Source organism: Geospiza fortis, unplaced genomic scaffold (genome assembly GCF_000277835.1).
Source record: "Geospiza fortis unplaced genomic scaffold, GeoFor_1.0 scaffold603, whole genome shotgun sequence".
Classification (NCBI taxonomy): Eukaryota; Metazoa; Chordata; class Aves; order Passeriformes; family Thraupidae; genus Geospiza; species Geospiza fortis.
This window is the reverse complement of record NW_005054460.1, coordinates 925,144-942,138: the sequence shown is the minus strand read 5'-3', so window position 1 is coordinate 942,138 and position 16,995 is coordinate 925,144. Positions and strand designations below refer to the sequence as shown.

Below are 16,995 nucleotides of genomic sequence, written 5' to 3'. Positions count from 1 at the left end.
GAGAAAAATATTACTCTTTTGATAGCATTATTTGCCTAAAGGGTGGTAGGGAAGCATGGAAGAATATTGAAAGAGATTATAGGGTACATGTGTAGAAACAATCATCTATTTCCACAAACAGGAGGATAAGCTCACATATATCATTGTTCCTGATACCAGAGATGTTAGTGATATTAGCAGAATAGAGTTACTCTGCCGCATCCAGGGAGCTTTTTTCCTCCCATTTTTCACTGGTCACACTGTTAGTATTTCCTTTGTCAGTTCTTGCTAGTTTGGTGTTTGGTTAATAACAAATAATGAGGCCAGATCTATAACCAGTTACAGAAGTGCTTACTTTTGTGATGGACAGAAAATGGAGTAAGATCATGTATACTGCGGAGTACCGTCCTTATACCTTCCTTATACTTACTTCTGTCAGGAAACAGAAGAGTTATGGTAAAATGTGGAAGAGTAGTTCATTATTGTATAAAAAGTTATTGCTTACATACAAGGAACGTTTCACTTAAAACAGTTTCTTATGTATGAAATACTTTGCTAAAGTATGTCTCCATGTCTGTAGGTGATAGTCCCAACTGATATAAAAATTGAGTTAATCAACCAGCTTTCCAAAACAGGCCTGCCTGCGATAGAAGTAACCAGTTTTGTTTCGTCCAAATGGGTGCCTCAGGTATGTAAAATCAGCTCTATTCACAATTATTTCAATTTAAATGCCATTCCATTTATTTATGTAGAATTCAGTTGTAACTAAAGATTTGGGATGGTGACACATCATTAATATAATTTAGTGTTATACCTACTTATTTTCTATTCTACTAAAACTAGTAGTCATTGATGTAAAAAGAAAAGTAGTATACGTTATTTTCTTTTTCTCTAAATGAAATGTAATTTTCCACATTTGCAAATGTGTTTGGAAGATGTAAATTTAGGACTTCTATATATGTCGTCGTAGTTAGGCACATTACTTATTTTGGAGTTCTAACACTCTATCAGAAACTTCACTTAAATTTTGATGGATCATAAAAATTTGCTTATTATTTTTCCAGAATTAATTTTTACGTTTGGTAGAATTCAGCAGAAACCTAGCCTTTCTGGAATGGCAGCAAAACTGCATTGGCATTAGAATGCCACATTTCCATTTGAAATTTAACACTGCAAATTCAGGCTTAGTCCTGAAGTTTGCTATTTAGCACCTGTTTGTGCAAATTAATTATTTCCTGCAAACATGGAAATAAGTCAGTATTTATAATTCCAGCTGTTTTTTAGGAAATTGCACACTTGTTTGCACAGAAGCATTTGAATACTTTGTATTTGACAAGGACCATACAAGTTATTTACAAATTAAAACAAGAAGTTAATTAATTTGAGAAAATACTTCCATTTTAACAATATCTATTGCATGTTACACATCTGACAAAATGTAAAGTTTGTCCATTTAAAACTGACAATACATCCTGGGCCTGGACTGTATTCTAGGCTTTTCTCTGAGAAAAACATAGTACAGCCATGCTTATTCAAGACTTAACAAAGCAAATTGTACAGCACTCTGAAGGACTCCTTTGCTTTATTTCAGTGTTCTCAGGGTCACCAGAGAAGAGTCTAGAAGAAAGTTAATAGGGAAGGTAAAGAGAAGAGTGACAAAGCAGAATTTCTTTGGCATCAATGGAGGGGCAGTGATCTCTTGTCTGCTAAAAGGGAATAGGTTAATTTTTTCTAAGTGCCTTCACACTGTCAGTTACTGCAACAGAGAATAATAACATTTTTCAAATGTTAGAAGAAAATTTCTAAAGCAAAGTTGTATTTCTTCCTTTCTTGTTTAATTATTTCCTTTTCCTGTGAGCCATTGCGAGTACCAAATTTAGCACAGGTTTGTCAGTTTAGAAAAAATCGAGCAATCCCTTCTTATCTCAAATTCACTCATGGAATACTTTGTTTTAATGGCTTAATTAGTGCCTAATTTTTTTTTTTTAATTTAAAAGATAAGATTGTGTTGCTTTGACAAAGAGTGCAGTCTTGGCTTTGTCTTTTCTTTGCTCTTTCTTTTTTTGATAGGTCATGGGAATAGAATTTACAGTTATGTTTAGATCACTCATTCACTTATTTCTGTTTTAGTATTTTAAATTTTTTATGGTTTCCCATCCACTGTTGTCTTTGGCAAAGATATTTTTTTACTGAAAAATCTAAAAGAAAATGTTCCACAGTAGCAAGGTGCCATATAAAACAGGATACCACACCTATAACATAAACAGCCAAAATTATAAATATCTACTATTAGGAAGCTTATTTTTAAAGAAATTGGGAAAAGAAGTATTTTATTACAATTTAAAATCTTATAACATGCAATATGTGCAAAGATGGGATTTTACTTACAGGAAAAATAGCAATGGGACTGATTTAATATTTATAATATTATTTGGGTCTGGCAGGTTTATATTGGTTGAAAAAGTGTCATTTTGGTTTTCCAGTATATTTTAAGACAGGCTATAGTTGTGGAGAGTGAATTTAGTTCCAGCATTTGCCATTTAATTTATCATTTGGTTTCAGACCTTCTTTTTTGCCCTGAGAAATGTAGCTACTACTTATATTAAATTAAGGAATGAAAAATTGTTCTTAAATAACTTAGGTGTTAACAGAGGTTTTTTTGTGAGGTTATCAGACCAATTTACTTCACATAGAAGCAAATAGAAAAAGTTTTGTTTTATCACTTATTTCTTGATAAGAAATTAATTGTGTCTGGCTATAGAACACCTTTTGTACCTTTTCCGTATAGATTCATATTGGGCTTATATTTGAAGAGGAATTCATAGTTTTTTCTGATATTTTTAATCCATTCATCTTCACAGAAGGAAGCTGATGACTGGAAGATTTCAGGCTACACGCAGTATTTTTAGTTTGTAGTGTGGTATAATTTAATAACATGTATTTAGAATTGTGGTACTGCATAGCTATCAGGAAGGCATCTGCTGAAAGTAAGGAGTAATGAAAGCTCTGTAGTTCATATATCTTTTTACATGGTACTTCTCAAAATACTTTTCACCAGTGTGGAAAGAAACAGAAATCCAACTTAATAGTGTTTGCTTGAGAGATTTGCTTTTATGAGAACTCATTTAAAAAGCAATTAATGTGCACTATAATTTTTTTAAAACTCAGAATCTTTAAGACATTAAATAAGAGGGATATGTTTTATTTTGTATTGTTTTCAGGTGTGCACACCATTGAAAAATATTTGTTTTCAACCCACTTATTTCAAGAAAATGTGCTTCTCTAAAGAATCTGCCTTTTATTAAGTGAATAAGTGTTTCATTCATCTTCTTCATCAGTACAGGGAGTATATTTAATCTTGAAAATGAGTAAAAATGTAAGTGTATCTTAAAAAGGCAGGTTTTCTTTTATGAGGGGAGACTAAGGAAAACAAGTACTCTGATCTTTGCTATAATAAAGAAGTATTTTCTTCTTCAGAAAGAAATTTCTGAATATATTAAAACATTGCATTAATCTGGATTTTGCTGTTTCTTTCAGAATAGACATGTTTAGTCTTGAAATGTTCTGATGACAGTGTTGAGTAATTCAAGTTCAGTTATGCTTAACATTGTGAGGTTGCATTTATCAGAGTGCTGAAGTTTTCAAGATTTCTATGTTTCTTAAATCTCAGTTATTCTGTTAATTCCACCTATTAAGTCCAGTGAAGCAAAGTTAAAGTTGCTGTAACACTTCATGAACGGCATGATCATAAGTCTGTCAATTCATGATGCAAATTATATTTTTACAGATGCACACAAAGGAACACTGTCAAAGTCTTAGTCCCAGTTCTATATTCACATAGATCTGAAAAAATTGCAACACAAATAGTCAAAAGTTAAGAAATTAAAGAAGAGTATTTGTACAAAATCAGTTTAATGCCCTTGTTGTTGGACTTTTTGCATGAACTGTAAAAGTAATGAAGGCAAAAGCACAGTCTAAGCCAGTTTCTATTTGGTTATATAAAATCAGAAAATAACTGCTGATCAGTACAAATTATTTATTTATTTTATTTTAGATGGCAGATCACAAAGAAGTAATGAGGGGCATTGAGCGGCATCCTGGAGTCCAGTATCCTGTTCTCACACCTAATCTTCAAGGTTTTCATTCTGCTGTAAGTGCTTTCATAGGTGTTGTCTACATTTACCTCTTTTATGTTTCACTTTCAGTTCTGTACAAGAATCTAGCTATTTAATGTCAGAAATAAACTATATATTTTTTCACTGAAAACTCCCAATTTTCTTTATGAAAAAATGGGAAATTCACAGAGTGATCGTAAGCTCATATTTTAGTGGAGGCATTGACCAGGAACTTTGTAAGTTTCTTTATATGATGCTTGTATGTAAGGAGCCAGACAGTTCTTTCTCTTTGACTTGTTGTCCCTGTAAAAGTTTTTCAAGAGTGTCTTGGTGGGGAACACTGAAGAAGGATGAGGAAGTATTCGTTTAAATGAAAAAGCTCTATAGCAATTCTGGATTTCATTTTGGTTGGGTTTGAAAGTTTAAATTATTTCAGTTCTTCCAAAATATTCAAAATTATAGACTTGAAATGTGTAAAAGAGTGAAAATGGAGCAGTTCAGTCTTAAAATATACACATTGTTAGTCTAATCTTTACCCTTCTGTTTTTTGAAAATTTTTAGTGCTTCTGCTTTTGTCCTGATGTAGGACAGGCTGTATTTGGAAAGCATACTGCTTGGTGGACATTTGTGCTCTAGTATGTCATTCAGTTGCTATACTGAAATAATGTTAAAACAGAATCCTGTGCATGGTTGACTTAACTATCAGCCATCAGATAATAGTGCTGCAACTTTGTCTCAATGGTAGCTTGTATGCATTTAATTAATGGCGTTTTATCTCTATACTGTATTTAGTGATATAATGAAGGGAAAACAATGAAAAATTAGTTGTAGATGATTCCTGCATTCCTTCTTGCTGATGTTTTTTTCCCTCTGTTTGAAAGAATATTTGTCCCTATATGGGTTGCTGAATTTTAGACATTATCCTGCAGAGGCAGAGAGTAAAGGCAAAAGCTCCGTCCTTTTTCACTGAACAAGAGTATTATTCGGCCTGGAGAGTGAGAGTTAGTTAACTATTCTAACTATTAAGATAAAATGTTTTCTTCTCCTATCAGTTTGCTTTCAGCCTTCTAGTTTGCCTCATGTTAGTTGATTTACTGAAGTACTGAATACAAGCTCAGGCTAGTTGCCCCTTCAGTGAAATCACCACATTTACACATTTCCTAGACTGGTGTTTGCTAAGACTTCTCTCAGCAGACTCTCATGTACACATTTTCCATATTATCCTTATCGACTGTGACACCAAGACCAATGGAGTCCTTGATCCAAGAGTTGGCTCTAGCAAAGAAATCCCTGTTGGTAATTGTTGCTACTCTAGGCATATGCACACAGAGAGCTTTCCCAAGCATGAGAGTGACTTCCTGGTATTCAGGGGGAACAGACAGTATGACAGTTGTTGTATGATCTTTTTCTTTTCTGAAAAGATACATACAAGTATTAATAATGGTTTTTTATATAGCTGGTTCATATGAATTCTTACATCATATTCCCTTTATCATTCATCACTTTAAAAATGTTTAACTAATTGCTAAGAGGAGGCAGAAAATATGCCACAGTGAATGATCTCAAAATTTGATTCAATCTGTCTGTATAGTATAGCTTAAAAAAAATTGGAATTAAAATTAGATTTTCCATATTGATGATATACTTAATGTACTTTAAAATTTTAGAATGTTGTACAGAATTAAGTGCTCAATCTAATACTTTAATGTAGTATTATGATTCTGTTTTCTTGAAATGTGTCTTTTAGATTGCAGCGGGAGCTACAGAAATCTCGGTATTTGGCGCAGCATCTGAATCTTTTAGCAAAATGAATATTAATTGTTCAATTGAAGAAAGCATAGAAAGGTTTGAAGAAGTCACTAAATCTGCAAGGAGTATGAATATTCCAGTGCGTGGGTAAATATACAGATTCTAAAGTAATACAGAGTTACTAGAGTCATTGTTACAGGGGTTATTTGGTACCAGTAGAAAAGTTTATTACCAAATTTTTTCCTTGTAGATGAATTGTAATAATAATCTTTACTGTGATTTTTATTTTTAGGTTTGAATATATTTAGTTATTTTTGCATTTTTAGCTACTGATGGTAACTCTTTTGCTGTGGAAATTGAAGAAAGAAAGGAGTTTTTATGAGATTTTATTATAAAAATTAGTTTTTACTGTCACAGATGACAGAATAAAATTTCTTTTGTGCCGTTGAGAATTTGTAACACTAGCACCTAAAAAAATGCCCTACAAATTTTTATTTTATTGTAGAATTCATAATATATCACTACGTACATTGCAGGAGTAAGGTATAGAAGTGAGAAAACAAATTTACTCCTAAGAAAAAACTTATTCTGTATATAAGTTATCCTGAAAAGCCAGGCATTGAAATTTTTGAGTCTACAGTGCATGAAACTCTAGAATTATCCAGCATTTTTTTAACTTAAAATTATCCTGAATGGTACTCACTCTTGAACAGTATGGAATTTCATTTCCATTTTCTTTTGCATCACAGGTAAGAGCTACTTACCTAAGATTATTTGTGAAGGTCCTTGTGCATGCTGAAGGGCTCACGTAGATTCAAGGAGAAACTCAGCCATGAGATTCCTTGAGGATTACTAGTAGTATAAACTACATCATGCTCAGAAAATACCTGGACTTGAAAATAGGTGGAGGTAGATACCTCAGAGGCTAAGTACCTGAAAACCAGTCTGGGAATAAATACTGGTTTCTCTCTTTGCTCCATAAATAGTGGTGGGGTAATGCTACTGCACACATTTTTTCACAACAGTGTGTGGTTGTTTGGGCATTTGCCTGGAGAAAGGGAAATCTGACTTCTAGTTATAACTGTGCCCCAGAGGATCACAGAACAGCAGTAGGGTTTAGGTTGAGAGAGCACTCTAGAGATCATTTTGTCCAATCCAAGGATTTGTGGGTGTTGGTTGGCAAACAACTCAACCTGAGCCAGCAGTGTGTGCTCACAGCCCTGAAAGCCAATTGTGTCCTGGCTGCATCCAAAGCAGCATGGCCAGCAGGGCAAGGGAGGGGATTCTGCCCCTCTGCCCTCATGAGATGCTGCCTAGAGTGCTGCATAAAGTTGTGGTTCCCCAGCATATGAAGTACATGGAACTGTTGGAGCAAGTCCAGCAGAGGCACTGGAGCATTTCACTAACAAGGTCAGACTTAGAAAGTTGACTCTGTTCACCCTGGAGAAGAGAAGGTTTTGTGGAGACCTCATAGCAACCTCCCAGTATCTGAAGGGGGCTGCAGCGAAGCCAGAGAGGGACTCTCCGTCAGGAACTGTAATGACAGGACAAGGAGGAAAAGCTTCAGGATGAAAGAGTAGGTTTCAATTAGATACTAGGAAGACATTCTTTACTGTGAATATGGTGAGGCACTAGCACAGGTTGCCCAGAGAAGATGTGGATGCTGCATCCCTGGAGGTGTTTTTCAAGGCCAGGATGGATGAGTTCTGAGCAACCTGATCTATTGGAAGGAGGTGTCCCTGCCCTTTTCAGAGGTGTTGGAACTAGGTGATCTTAAAGGTCCCTTTCAACCCAAACCATATTGTGTTTCTGTGATTTTCACACACATACACACAGGCCAACCAAGGATAGCTCATAAATGCTCGGATTCCTTTTCCTTAGCCTGGGTGTATTTCAGGAGGAAAATCACCAAATAGAGAAGTAGGGATGTTCACTGTATTAAGAAATAGTAACTTGTACCAGAGTTTAAATACTTTTTCCAGTTGCTAATCTGCCAGTAGAGTCATGATTTGCCTCTCTGAGCCACTTCTCATATAAGAGATGTCTTATTTAAAAGCTGTCTGCCACCACTGTTCATCCCTTTTTTTCTAAAACTAAAATCTGAGCTGAGAACATAACTAGCAATTTGAGTTCTCCAGGAGGATTAAGCTCAGGGATGTCTGAACTTTAGGTCCCAGACAAGCATGGTTAAGGGAATTCAGACAAAACAGCAAGTGTATAGCAACAAATTTTATCCACTTGTGAACACTTTTACACTAAACTTCTGGTTTTGTTTTTTCAGATGTCTAGGCATGTCAGGAGATATTTTCTGTTTTATATTCCTATGTTTAACTACAAAAATTCATCTAAATGGTGTGATATAGGCAACCAACCATCCTCAAAGCCTATGTCTTGTAGAAGTTTTTGGGTAATTATGGAGGATGTCAAAAAAGAGACTTTGCAAGTTGTCCATAAGATGTAAATTGTAGGTGATGAAGAAGCCCCTGTGGTGTACTGTAGATTGGTTTTCTGCTTAAAATATTAACTTGTCTTCTGTGCACTAGTTTGCATACGTTTAAAAAAGTGGCAGCGTGGTGCTTCCCCCCACCCCACAGATTATGTCTGTTGCATTTGTAACATACCAGAAGCAATTATTATGGCATCAATACACTTGATGTGATGGAAGTAACTGTTCCCATGACAGGATTCTACAACATTCCCAAACATTTATTATCTACTATCTGACAAACCATGTGGCTTTTATTTTTTCTTCACACAGAAAAAGAAAGAAAATAAAAGATAAAAAAAGAAGAGAGAGAAAGTAGGAGGCAGAAAACAGTAAAAACAGAAGAACAACACAGTAAAAAAAAAGTAATTATTTAAAGAATGGAAACAAGGCAAAGAGATAAAAGGGAGGAATATCAAGAATCAGGTGGTGAAGCAAACAGAACAGTACAGAAATGAAGAAAATATGATTGAACTCAGGAAAAATACAATCAGATTATATTTTAAAGTGCTTACTTTGTGTATCCAGTAGAGATATCTCTAATTTCAGTGCAATATGCAAACATAAGATAAACTTCATACAGTACGTGCAGGAAAATTTTATTGAGTGTCATGCCAGGTGCAGTATGTTACAGAACACTTCAACAGAGAAATGCTTAATATCAGATATGCTACAAAGTGAGCAGATTCAAAGTTGTGAATGAAAATCATGTAAGTGCACTCCACTGTTCTTCCTTAGGCTTACAGGAAAAGTGAATCATTCAGAATTAAATAGCCATTAACGGAATAATTCAATTTGTGGTGATGCCTTTTCCTGGTCTTAGAAAATTGAGAGCCAGACACAGTTAAGGGATAAGGGTTTTTACCTTGGTATTTTAATAAGGATCCTTCCTTATTGGTGCATCACTTCACCAAGGTGGAGTGTGCCACAATGCGCACACGCACAATAAATCAGTGTACAGTTTTATAAACTAAAAATCAGCATATCTACCAAGAATACCCCAATGGGAGGCCTGGATGAATGATGTGATATTCCCCTCATCTGTCAAATTCCCCCCTGGATGGGCCAAATCTTTAGTTTACAGGATGTGTTCTAGAGAGATACTAGGTTTGGGATCTTGGTTTCCCAAGATAGCGTGGGGTTTTCCAGCCTCCTACTATGAGGCCTTTAGGATGTTTGGTCTCCTGGCCTAACAAAATACTAGGGCTATGCTAAGTTATTAGACTCAAGGAATTACAAGTATGCATGCTAAGAATACTGAGGATACATTAAAGTTGTATAAAAGGTACATAAAAGAAAAGGCAAAAAATCATTTGGCATCAGTGGGATTGTAATGATGTAAAGGATCCAAATAGAGAAGATATGAATATTGAAAAGAAGCTACATTTCAGTGAATGTTACGTGTATCTTCATCACATTATATTAGTTTGAGAATTAATTTATCCAGTAAAAAATTGAAGTTGAGGCATAAGAGATAAGATGGTGGACTAATGTTACACTTTGACAAATCCAAAAGTTTAAGAGAGAATTGCTGGTATTTTTCCAGGTCATCTAATATAACTCAATGATAAAGTAGCCGATCTGCTAAAAAACCTGCTGAGAATCTAAACTGCAGAATATGAACCCTTATTTCATAAAAGAAGCCTTTTCTGAGGCAATAATTCTCAGTATCCACTAAACATGGATTTCAGTATATGAAAATATTGGAAAGCAGGTTTTGAACATTATACGTTAGAAGATAAAGGAGAACTGGTTAACCCCATACATTTGGATTTTAAGTGCACTTTTAAAAAATCCATCCTGGGAAGATTTTGGGGAGTCAAAGTAGTAATTAATGGGAAATAAAATAGTACTATGGATCAGACTCTAGACAAATATGTTTTAAAGAGAGTAAAAGTATTGTGATACTTTGACTTGTGTCCCTCCCCGTTCATACTTGTTCAGATGCAGTCCTCATGGGTTGCGGTAACAAGAGTCTATGGAAAGCATTAAGACAGAATGATTTCTCAGAAGTAATAGTCAAAAGGGATTGTTTAGTGCCCATTTACTTCGCTACTTTCTTTAAAGCTCCAGTGTATTTTCTTGAGTAGAATTCTGAAGACCAGAAAAAAATAGCAGAGGCCTGAATATGGAAATAGAGGATTCACAAGGACTTCTTTTTTTAATAGCAGCTCTCCCAGCAGTTGGAAAAAGGTCTGAATGGTGGACTTAAAACTTTCAATTAGTTAAAAAATGATAAAATGCCCTTAAAGAAGAAGCATCAGTTTTGAGTACCAGGTCCAGGAAGTAAATCTGTTTACAACACTTCAGATACATGTGAAGAGGGAGGTTATGGAAGCAGTCTGACATTTCAGACTTAATTCTAGAAAATTACACTATGATTTTCTCTGGTAGAAAACCCTGCACTACTATAGGGAATCCATTAGTACTTGAGAGAAAGTAGTCCATTAGTTCCCAAATATTGCAGTACATTTGAAAGACTTCTGGAGTTTTTAATTGCATTTACTGAGATAAAACTCTGGGTTTTTCTTCCTTAATGAAAAAAAATAAAAATATATTCAGAAAGTAAAAGTTAAACTGAGATTTCACAGAAATATTCAGTGCAATCCAGGTGACTTTTTCTTGGAAATAAAACAATCAAAAAAGAAGTAGCTATTCAAGTCTGTGATTTTTGATCCTATCTTTAGCTGTTGCTAAGGAAGCAGCTAATGTAGCTAATCTGCTAAGGACAGATACAATAAACAGCATTTTGGTATCCTGATTCCATGAAATTTTTTTCAAATGCTGAGACCGTCAAGGGTTTGTGGGAAGTTTTTTTTGATATTCAGTATTTTGAATAGATACTCATGGTTTGACTGGTTGTTCCTCAGTTGAAGAAGATTAGTTTCAGGGTTTTCGTTGTGTAGATATTATTTACTGACAATAATTATATATTGTTTTTCACTATTGTTGTAACATGAGACACATCTGAGCATGACCACACAACAAGCCTGAGTTTGTCATCCTAAATTGTCTAGTAGTTACTGGAGGGAATTAGGCAACCTTCTTGCTGTGGTTTACTGTTATGTACTTTTTAAAAGTACCTGCCATAGGATGGCCAGTGGCCCCTCTAAGGCTAGGCTGTGGATGATTATCTCTGAGATCAGGAATAAGAACGAATGAATCTCATTCTATTTCTGCATAGCCAAAGGATTAGGATCATGTAATTTCTGTAAATACAAGAATTCGAAAAATTACAAGAAATAAAAGAAATGTAATAATAGGCTTTGTGCTGCAAGGTGTCACAAAATGAACCTGTTGACTATACAGAGAAAGATTTTTACTCTCTGTACTTAGTTTTTAATGATCCTTTTAGACATTGGCTGATTTAAAGAACCATCGCCAAAACCTGCAGCTCTTCCTCAAGCAAGCTCCCAGGACTACACATTTGAAATTCTAATATAAATTTTGTAGGCTAAATATTTTGCTACAATTATTAAAGTAATAAAAATAACAATATGCATAAACTGTATTTGTGTTCATTTCAATACAGAGATTTTTTCCTCTCTAAAGCGCTATTATTGTTTAAAGTGTTATTTATTTGCAGGAAATGGATAATTTAGTGCCTTGCCCTAACTCCTTATTTGAGCAGTTGAAAAAATACTTCCAAAAATAATTTTAAGGGGTTCAAATTGTATTTCCTATTTTTACTGGCAATTTACAATTTATGTAGTGGGCATAAATCATTGGCAATACTTGAATCTTATGAAAAATGCACTCAAACAGTTGAAACTAAACTTTTAGCTTTTGCATGTCTTACTGTTACTACAGCTGCACTAACATTGACTCCATCATCATCCAGAAAATTTATGTTGTCAGCTGTCACATTTAAAATCTGTAGTACAGTCCATAGTTTTCTAAATGTTTACTAAATCAGTTCAAATGTTTATGAAGAATTGAAATGTTGCATATGGTCTTAGAAGTTGGACCATTTATTAGCATCATAAAGGGGCAGGGTTCTGTTGGTTTTTGTTTGGGGTTTTGAGTTAGTTTGGGAGTTTTTTAATACATGCATAAAAACTTCACAATAACATCTGGGACACGCTCTGTGAGGACACTCAGCCAAATCAGTTATGAACTGTGTGGTCAGCTAATTACTACTATGTGTCTTTTACATGTAAAGTGACACAAAATAGTGCTGGTTTTAAATTTGCACCTTGCAATACATGATTCAGGTACTATTAAAAATATCACAACTTCTGAAATTAAAAATTAAGCCTTAACAGCCAGGATTGATAAAAAATTGTGGGAAATGGTAATTGGATGTTATCACTTGGATTGTCCTTGTGTATCATGAATGTATGTATGAAGAAGATGTTAAGTAAATTCTGAATAAGCTGGTTTCTTCCAAGTGAATGTATTCCATTAAGCAAGATTCTTCTAAGTTTATGTATTCCAAAATTTAAAAAGACACAGGAATGAATTGCAATTAGTACGATAGTAAAGGAAGTAAGGACTGGTATTTTTCTTTCTTTTCCAAAAATGGTGCTTTAGGTCCTGACCATGACATAAAATCAGACTATCTCATTCTGAAACATTCAATACTATATAGGACTTCCTTATTTCTTACAAAAAATGAACCAGGGATATGAGCCTGAAAGGTTGTAATTTTTTTCCTTTACTGAAAAGCACATCTCCATGGTCAGCAACTAAAAGCTGTATTTATGTCCCAGACCTGAAAAATGTTCATGTGAACAGTCCTTTTAAGGCCATTTAGTCAAATGTGAATGTGTATGCAAATATTTAGAGATTCAGCGTTAAAAAAACAGATGCAAATTATTGCTGTAGAATACCTCTAGTGGCATTTCCTTACAAAGCTGCTGCTTCATAAATTAAAGCACATGCAATCACACATTAATTCTGAACTGCTCTATGTAATTCCTTTGTTTATATCCTATGCGTTTTAAGAAAAAGTTGTATGATGCAGTTTGCAGTACATAAAAGCACTTTGAAATGTATCACTATTTGGCTTACATCTGTGTTTGTACAGAATTCAAATACTGGTTGATAGACTTGAAATATAGCAATATTTTTTTCCTTGAGAAATAGATAACAAACTATGTTGTGTATTTAAAAAAAAAACATAAAAAATATTAAACAAAATATAATCAAGACTTAAAGAATTTATTTTAGTTATCTTTTTCTTGTGCTAATGATATCGGGATTTCTTTTGGAAAAGAAAGATGTGGAAGAATAAATTCTTTTTGTTTTAATGTACTTGCAACAATTGGTTTTAGAAACTAATAGTGGTCTGTTTTGTTTATAAAGACACATCCTGATTATCTAAAACTACTGTTTATCAAGATAATCACATCTTTATAATTCAGTTCAACAGTGTTCTTTTTTTCTTCTTTTATTGCAGTCCATCCTAAGTAACTTGAGATATTTGGATGGCCTTACAGTAGCGAATCATTTAGATGTGATTAGAAATACCATAAGAGGAACTCATCAATTCAGTTTTGCACAAATCACACAGTTCGAAGCTGCGTGTGTCTTACAAATACAGACAGAAACTCAGAACTCATATTTTCTGGTATTCTGGAATACTTTGGGCTCAAATACATGTTTTTTCACATTGCTTTAAATTGCCCATTTTAAAGACTACACTGTGTAGTTTAGCATACTCACAATTATTTTGAGAATATTTTGATTTATACTATTATCACTTTTCTAGATAGTAAAACCGGTGTAACATCTTCATGTCACTATAAGTGAGCCTATAGTTGGGGTTATGGAAACAACAAAATGTAGATGAGCATTTAATAGAATTGGAAGGAACACGATTTTGTATGTGAATGGTAAAAAAATCCACAGGGTTATGCAGTATTAAGCCAGAAGGAATCAGTGCCCTGGAGAGGTTTAAGGAGCCAGAGATTGCTGGAATAAGGGATGTAGTGAATTTCTCTGTACTGATTAAGAAAACAGATTAAGAAAAGGATCTTGGAGCCATTGTACTGACTCTATCATACTGGATGATTGCACTATGTGAAGGTTTTCCTGAGGAATAAATTTCTACCAACTTTTAGCCATTGTTTTGTACCTACAGAGAAAAAATATTAATAGCAGGCCAGAAGAGCTGCTTAAAAAAAAAAAAAAGCAGAAAAAAAGAAAAAGAAGAGGGATCTCTGTGGGAAGTAAAAATGATCCCTGTGTCTTCCAAAAGAGTAGTGTAAATCAGATATGAAATGTTAGTATGAAATTATAAGGTAACAAGGTGGTGTGCTCAATAGTATGTTACTGATAGCTCCAAAGGTAACTAGAGAGAGTTACTGAAAGTTAAATGGTTTAGTGGCCCTTCATTATTGTAACAGCTGGGTTACTTTTTAGAGAAGTAACTATTTTGTAGAACGTGGTTCAGTATTTTATCATAGTTCACAATTTAATAGTGTTTTTTTGGCATTTAAAAATACTAACAAATATTTTTTCTGTAGTATCCACTGTGAAAAGGATACATATTACTTTTAACTGGGCACTGAATACATGGAGAGATTGTTTCTTTTTTTCTTTTTTTTTTTAGGGAGAGGGAGGAGCGGGAGGTTGTTTGGGGAGTTTTTTGGTTGTTTTAAAAATCAAATGTGAAAAAAAGATCCTGGCCTTATTTACACATTTTGGACTTGGCTTGGAGAATCTATTTCTTGAGGAATCTCCTTTTTCTCTCTCTTTACTTCTTTGTGTTTTTTCTCTCCCTACAGTAAAGACTCCCTGTTTTTAATAAATGGTTTTCTTTGGAAAGAGACAGAATAGTTCAATCTTAATATTATGAATTCACCAAATGATAGGCATGTACATTTTAGCACAAACATCCAATAAAAATAAATACATCTGCAGTGAACATGGTAAATTATATGCAAACTTACACTATAATAATAAACAGGAAACAGCAGCATCTGAGTCTGCAACTGGCTTCTCAGGAGGCTTCATGCTTCCAGCTGTGGTAACAGCTGTGGATCTGGCTCTGGCAAGTTGACAAAGGGCTGATTACAACATGGAGTTCAGTTTTTGCTTGGATTAATTTTCCCTTTAACACACTTTGGTTAAGAAATGTTTGCTCATTTACCCTGTTTGTGGTTTTATATCCTTCACTTCACAGACACTGGGCTGATGTGGTTATCACCATTCCTAGTGACCTTGATCATGGGGACCTTGTGCTGTCTATACCATTTGTGGAACGTTGAAATTTGGTTTTGGCATACTGGAAGAAATTGAAAACTCTCTTCCTCTTCCTTTTCCCTCCCCATCCCCAGAGGCTGTTCAGCATTTTTGTGCAAAATATTACACAGTCAAGTTGTTGTGTGGTTTTTTTTATTTTGTTTTTGTTTTATGTGCATAGGAAACAATTTAGTAGAAGACTCAATGATGCTGATCTGCAGTGAAATCTGCAGACAGATGAGAGACTGGCTAAACTCTGCCAGGTGAAACAAGTAGAAAACTTCTTTTTATCACTTTTTCTTATAGGCAAGGATTCTGATTTCTCAAAATCTGAGTGAGCAAAACAGCACATACTTGTGTGCTCCTAAAGCATCGTGTATCAATGTGTTCACTTGCAAGTCCTTCTTTCCATCTCTGGCTTCATGTGCTGTTTTCTTTTTTTGTGTGCTGAAGACTTAGTTAAGCTATGTCTGGCCTTGATTCAGCAAAGATTTAAGCACATACTTAGAAATAAACACTTCCATTGCAGATTCCACTTTGTGAACTCTCAGATATTTGCTTCTGCTCTCATACTGTGGAGTGTCTCTGGTGAATATTCTGACACCGGAACAGTCTATTTCATTATGGTATATTTTTTAGTTTCAGTCCTGCTATCTTTTTAGAAAACAGCTGTATTCTCCAACTTAATTGAATTCACAAATTAAATCCCAGTTGCCTCTGTAATTTATTGCTCAAACTCTTCTCTTTCCTCTGCTGCTTTTCTTCACATAGGATCTTGCTTTTTCTCCTAAGAAAAATAGATACTATATCCTCTTCCTTCTGTCCTTTCTTCTCCACTGTCAGAGCAGCAGAAGTTTCTTGTCTACTTTCCATCTGTACCCCTTCCACTTGCCCCAGTGACCCCATGTTCTGTTCTTCCTCTTATTTCTTCCCTCCCTTATTCTCTTTCTTAACCTCTCACTGTCCTCTGGCTCTTTTCCACTTGCAATATAAGCAAGCATTTGCCTCTTAAAAATTGCACCTTTGACCCTCCTTGGTTCTTCATATCATGTCTCATCGCCTATCTCTCCTTCATTCCTAAGCTCATTGAAGGCGCTGTTTATAATTACTGTCTAGAGACCCTCTTCTGTGATTCCCTCCTATAACTCCTACACTTAGGCTTCTGTTCCTTGCTTGCAACAGCAACAACTCTCACCAAACTCCCCGATGACAAGATCTCGGAAACAGTAGTCTCTCCTCATTCTTCTTGATTTGTCAGTAGTGTTTGCTGCAGTTGACCAGACTGTTCCTTTAACTTGTGTCTTCTGCTGCTCTCTGTGGCTCTGTTTTGGTAATTTTCTTCTTTCCAAGCAGTTCTGCAGAATGTCCTTCAAAGTTGTTTCCTGTGTTGGAGTTATGTGGGTGGAGGTCTTGGGGCTCTGATTTGGTTGTATTCTGCTGTGATTTTAATGCCCTTTAGATTCTTTCATACCCAAAAAT

The 16,995-nt window shown here is 34.8% G+C and overlaps 1 protein-coding gene across 1 annotated transcript in view; it reads left to right on the top strand.

Moving 5' to 3' along the window:
• HMGCLL1 (3-hydroxymethyl-3-methylglutaryl-CoA lyase like 1) overlaps positions 1-16,995 on the top strand; it is a 71,692-nt gene that overhangs the window by 20,849 nt on the left and 33,848 nt on the right. The window contains exons 3-5 of the mRNA XM_014309872.2: positions 560-667; positions 4,034-4,129; positions 5,842-5,990. Of these exons, the coding sequence (XP_014165347.1) occupies positions 4,034-4,129; positions 5,842-5,990 (245 nt within the window). The 5' untranslated portion in view covers positions 560-667. The remainder of the gene's footprint in view (positions 1-559; positions 668-4,033; positions 4,130-5,841; positions 5,991-16,995) is intronic.